General features: G+C 31.4%; 1 protein-coding gene across 1 annotated transcript; it reads left to right on the top strand.

The window, feature by feature from the left end:
* Nucleotides 1-1,141: 1,141 nt before the first annotated feature.
* On the top strand, nt 1,142-2,580 carry LOC130943403 (uncharacterized). Its single transcript, XM_057871275.1, has 2 exons — nt 1,142-1,505; nt 2,355-2,580. The coding sequence occupies exons 1-2, from the start codon at nt 1,193-1,195 to the stop codon at nt 2,408-2,410; spliced, it is 369 nt and encodes a 122-aa protein (XP_057727258.1). The 5' UTR covers nt 1,142-1,192; the 3' UTR covers nt 2,411-2,580.
* The last annotated feature ends 3,532 nt before the right edge of the window (nt 2,581-6,112 follow it).

Genomic DNA, 6,112 nt, shown 5'->3' with positions numbered 1-6,112 from the left:
AACTGCGACATTCATCAATTAATTTTTGCCTTTTATTAATATTAAATTTAGTCCGAAAGCAGTAAGTATGAGAGACGAGAGGGTGAGATGAGAGGCATGCATGCATGAAGCTAAGGTTGTAAGTTGAAACACGTTTTGTGATTTAAGGAGCCAACAGATAGAGACAGAAATAGAGAGACAATGAGATTGAGAGTGATGATGAGACGACAAAGAAAAAAGAGGCACCTATTTTTGTTAACTCGTTATTGTGGAAGCCCATGGCCCACCTGAAGTAGACCATTACCAATGCTAGCACCAAAAATGGATACCCAATTAGCATCATTCTGAACCCAGGTTGCCTGAGGAAGCTATCTCTTATAGTTGCCGTGTGATGTTATCACTTTTATTAAAGGTTTAAATTGATAGAAAAAGATACCTAAAAAGTTATATCTCTTATTTTGGACTTAATTTTCGAATTCCACAGTTTTAAGATTAGATCATTCTCACGGCTCAAAACAGATTAATAACTTCTAACATTTTAATCCAACATTCGAATTCAAATTCTTTCTTTATCCTAGCTAAATACAGATAAGATAAAATAACTATTACTAGCTATGTAAAGAGGAGTCAAAAGTCTCCCTCAGATATGTTACTCATTCTACTCACATATACCTGTTAGACCCATTCTAACTTAGGTGTTGAATATCTTTTCAAGTACATCTCCCGCCGCTCCAATAAAATTTTTTTAGTACATCTCTAATATATCTTTTATGTAAAAAAAATGCTTTTGAGTTTGCATAATTTTTTTTTATAATTTTTTTTCATTTTTCTTTTTTGAATAATAAAAATTGAACTCATACTTCCTTTTTGGGAAACATAAAAGTGACGTAAGTTGGGTAGCATGTCATGCCTAAGTCGTCATAATATATACGATAGCGCGGTAAGTGTAACTAAAAATTAATACATAGTCTCTTCGATTCTGCACTTTCCGGCGCACCACCACCATACTTTAGTCCTAACCACATTCACACATATTGCGCCCTTTAATTTTTTTTATTATATTTTACTAATTATAAGATAGCTTATTTAACACGCCACTAGCTAGCCAGGTGCTAATATTAACCATAATTGTATTTCTTGATCACAATCACACACATTCTTGTTATTATATATTGTGATTGTGAGAGATATCGATCAAATAATAATAATAATCATGATGCGAAGGTTGAGGCTCTGTTGTGAAGGTGTTGATGACCTAAACCTGGAAAACGAGCCTTATTATAAGAAGAAGGAGCAGAGGAACAAAACTGTGGTGGAACCACAGAGAGAACTTTACACTAAACCATGGGAGGGTAGTGTGTTCCCCAAGAAGAGAAAGAATTTGAAGAATTTGGTGTGCAAATTTGTCGTTCACTGCATTTGTGGAAAGTGTTACAAGGAGAGTAGTGATAATAAGGCCAACAAGTTTCTTCCACCAACTTCGTCTTCCAATTTCAAAAGTATCAGAAATTCTAATGCCGGTGCCGGTAATTATTAACATTTCTTCTTGTTATATATTTATATTATTTGATTAATTACATATCAATTTTGATTGAAAAGAAAAAGAGATAAAAAAATCAATTATACAAAAATTTACCTAAAATATAAAGAGAGACTCTGATAAAAGAAGTATTAAAAATATGGTTATTTAAGTTATTAGTTTTTTTTTTCTTCAAAAGCATGAAGATTCAAACTAGGACTTTAGGTGAGTACGGAGAGATTATGCCATTTGAGTTATAACTTGTTGGTTATTAATTTATTGAGGATAAATTGTTTCATGATATATAATTAATATGTAAGTTTATATAATTAAAAAAAAACAGAGAAAAATAAAATCTATATGTAAACGAGGTTATATTATAGATAAAATTATTTATGTATAATTTTTTTCATCAATTTAAATTTTTGAATAACTTTTTTACGGCATATATATAGTATCATAACTTTTATAGCCTAAACAAAATTATGCAAGAGTCAAAACATTACGGTTGATGTTAGTAATAACAAAAGATGATACACGAGAGAGCATGTGCAAGTGAATAGAACTGTTAGAAAGTTAGTTACAATATATTACAGCTCAGCATATTAGTTATAATAACTACTGATTATTCTATGGTTCGAGTTCTGATCAATAGAAAGTGTGTTATAACAAGCAAAATAACACTTAATTAAGATAAAAATGTAAATTGGTTCTAACAAATTAAATGCTCAGTTACATTGATATGTATGTATATATCATGTGATTACAATTATTTTAAATTTTAAATTACATTGATATGTGTGTCGGTTGCCTTAGCTTTTTTGTTTTCACTTTATACAATCAATAACTTTTGCAGCCAATTATGGGAACGAAACACAGAATGCACCTATGAAGTGGTGGCAAATGAAGTGAAGCAACAGTTGGCATGCACTTATTAATTGAGGTGAAATTAAACTCAATCATCTTACATAATGTTGAAGTGGTTGTGACTTTGAAGATATATATTATTCCAATAACATAATATATTGTTAGTTAGGATTGAGTGTGATTGTTTGTCATGAATTATATTTCTTCTCTGGGAATTAAATAACAGACAATGTCAACATTTATGTAACAATCTCTTTATGTAATTGTTAATTGTTATACATCATTCATTTCTCGCTTTATATTTAAAATTTTAAATTCTAGCATAGTTTTATTAAACTATATATATGCACCAAAAAAAAAAAAGGAAAGAAAAGATAATTGTAGTTTTGAGCGCATTGGATAAGATTTGTCGGTGATAGTTGGTTATAGAAAGAGACACAAATTAAATCTCACTTGCAACTATTATTTCCATTTTCCACAACTTTTAAGTTTTAACTTTTAACTATGCAAACTCCAAAATTATGCTAGCTATATAGGGACCATAGTTCCTAACCTTTTTGTATTGCGTGCCAGTAATAGACCAACTAACCAAAATCCAGAACTTTAGGTTGAAAAATGGTATGAGATTGAAGGACAATATATATATAATTTGCCTTGTGGGAAAAATTAGGAATTACAATAGTGATTGATGACAGAACAAATAATAATAAATATAATAATTAAAAGCAGTTTGTTGTGTCTTTTATATATTATGGGAATCTTATTATTATTATCTGATTTGTGGGAATGCTGGCTTTTTTTTTTTTTATTCCACGAGCTCCCTTTGCGTGTGGCTAAGCCATGATATACGTGGCGCTGGAAAGATTACATCAAATCTGTTTTTCAGCCTTAAATCAATAGGAATTATTCTCGATTTGATGTTAATTATTTTTCAATGTGCAAGTGCCTAGTTCCTTTGATTTATTTTCCTTCCTATACAAATTGATATAGAAAACAACAACAAATTAAAGGAGAAAAGAATGAATAATGTCTTTATTCTGTCGTATATTATCAATATCAACGACATGCATGCTTCATGGAGAAAATAACGAAGAGAAAAAGAACAAACTAATATAGTATTATATTGATTCTCATCGCTGTCTTCAATATAACCTTCAAAGTTCTTGTGACTATATAGATAGAGAAAAGGACAAACTATATAATTATATATGTTCTTATACAGTAATCTGAAGCGAAGTATAATTCCTTTTAGTATTTGAGGTATAACTCTTTCTTTTGTTTATATAAAATTTTTGTCTTAAGAGCACCGATGCTGAACTATACTTCAGTTATTGAAGAACATCAGAAAAGATTAGGACCTGTAAAGAGATTCTAATACTCAAATAAGAAAAAATATATATAATATGAGGTATATGTTATTCAAAGTGAATACCGTACCTTTCATGTAGTTAGGATTTTGTATTTATAGAGATGTTGTGTTATAGACGGTTACTCAGTAGGTCTAGCATTGCGAAACTGTTAAGGATGTTAGCCTGATTTTATGGTAACTGCTCCTAAACATAGTTATATGATTCTATTATAGTCAATATTCTCTCTAACTGAAGATCGATAAGTCACTTTTATTATTTCACTTGGATTCTGATTTAAAGGTATAATTAGGTCGAGTTATAGCTAATGGATCAAGAGGTAAATTTGGGTCAAGGTATAAGTTTCATTAGCCAAGTTATAGGTAATGGATCAAAACTTGTTTTCTGAGTAATAGGTGGCAATTACTGAGTAATACGGAATGGACCAAGCTGTAACGGCCGAGTTTAAAGTATAACAACCGAGTTATAAATATAATGATTGAGTTATATGTTGGTAATTTGTGAGTTATGAAAATCCTAACGTCTTGACCTAATATCGGAATAATTATAGCTTGTAGCCGCTGAGTTATAATGACCAGATTACAGCCCCCCAAGTTTGAACTGTTTATTTTTAAGAGAAACAGGTTGAGCTTTTATAAAAATTGAATTATAACTCGACAGGATATCGAAGAGATGCGGTTGTGTTATAATTTGGAGAGATGAGGATTAGCCCCCAAGATCAACTTGATAATGTTGAAAATAAAATCGGACAAGCTTGTCATTAAAAAATGTATTGTTTATTTCAATATATTTTTGAACGAGCTTATAGATGATTGTTTGTTGGACTAACGCCGATTTAGAGGTGTCGATTTACTTTGATTGATTCAAACTTATAATTATCAGTTTGTTTGAAGTGATTCCAACTTATAGGTATCGATTTGTTTGGATGGATTCCGATTTATAGTTGTTGAATATTTGTTGCATTGATTCCAACTTATAATTGTCGATTTGTTTGATTGGTTCCGATCTATAGTTGTCAGTTTGTTGGATTAATTCTGACTTATAACTGTCAATTTGTTTTTGTATGCCAACTTTAATATTAGTTTGCCATAATATGTATAGAGCATAGAAAAAATAGTAGACGAACTAAAGGCATGAATAAAAATAAAGAATAATAAAATTAAAAATAATGTACTATTTATTGAGGATTACCCTTTTAACATAGAGGGTATAGGATGAAGTGCCTCATTGAAATTCCTCCAAGCAAAATTAGGTGTAGGAAAAATTTTGTGAGTGAGAAAAAAAGTACATCTTCGAGTCATAGTTATTTGCCTAGTTATACCCTTAGCTTGTCGATCAATTTGTTAAATCAAAAAGGTCTTTCTGATCGTCTTCTTTTGATTGAGTTGGTTTATTGATCCGCCGTGTCTAAGTTCTTCTATTTCCATTTGTCCAACTATTTTTTTTTCGGAATTCTGCTAAAGTCTTTGGCTTGGCGACAGTAATAGTCTCGTGAAATTTGCTAGGACGAAGACCGCTCTTAAGAGCATGGAGGTGGATGTCAAGGTTGAGGTTTCAAATCTTCATTGCTATATTATTGAACCTCGTCATGTAGTTACGAAGACTTTCATGTTGACCTTGTTTGATTGTGCTAAGATAGTCAGAATCATGAACATAGATCTTGAATGCTGTAAAATTATTGGTAAAGAGGTTGGCCAATTCCTAAAATGTAGAGATAGGACCTGCAGATAAAGATGAAAACCAGAGTAAAATAGTTTCATCTAAAAATATGGAAAAAGAACGACATAATATTGGATCAGAAGCACCATTAAAAAACATTATTGAGTGACACTTAGTGACATGTATATTCGAGTCCCCAATTCCCTCATATGGCTTCAGAGTAGTTGGTAAGGTGAAGTTCTTCGGAATCTAAAAATTCATAATTTCTTTAAAAAAAGGGTTTATATGTCTTTTCGGCGTCTTTGAATGTGTGACTTCTACCAGAATATGAATTCTTGACACATGCTCGTCATCATTATGAGCATCCTTGTGATCTTTCTTGCTATTCAGATTCTTTTGCTGTTGTGTTAACAACTCGGTTAATCTCTAGACCTCGATCTTGAGGCAACGTTCTTAGCTAATAACTCGGCTTGAGTTGGTGAAAGAAGAGGTGGAGTTTTCTCATCAGCCATTGATTATAAACTATATAATAGGATAAATAATCGGATAGAAATATGGTAGTGGGGTTAAGTAAACTCGGCCCTACGGTGGACGTCAAATGTTCCTGCACAATAATCTGAGTCAAGGTATAACTCCTTCTTCCGTTTATATGGAGTTTTCTGTCCTAAGAGCTATACTTCAGTCGTTGAGGAACTCCGAAAGAGGTTAGGACTTGCAAAGA

The sequence above is a fragment of the Arachis stenosperma genome, chromosome 8 (assembly GCF_014773155.1).
Source record: "Arachis stenosperma cultivar V10309 chromosome 8, arast.V10309.gnm1.PFL2, whole genome shotgun sequence".
NCBI lineage: Eukaryota > Viridiplantae > Streptophyta > Magnoliopsida > Fabales > Fabaceae > Arachis > Arachis stenosperma.
Note: the sequence above shows the minus strand (reverse complement) of the source record. Positions and strands in the feature narration are given on the sequence as shown.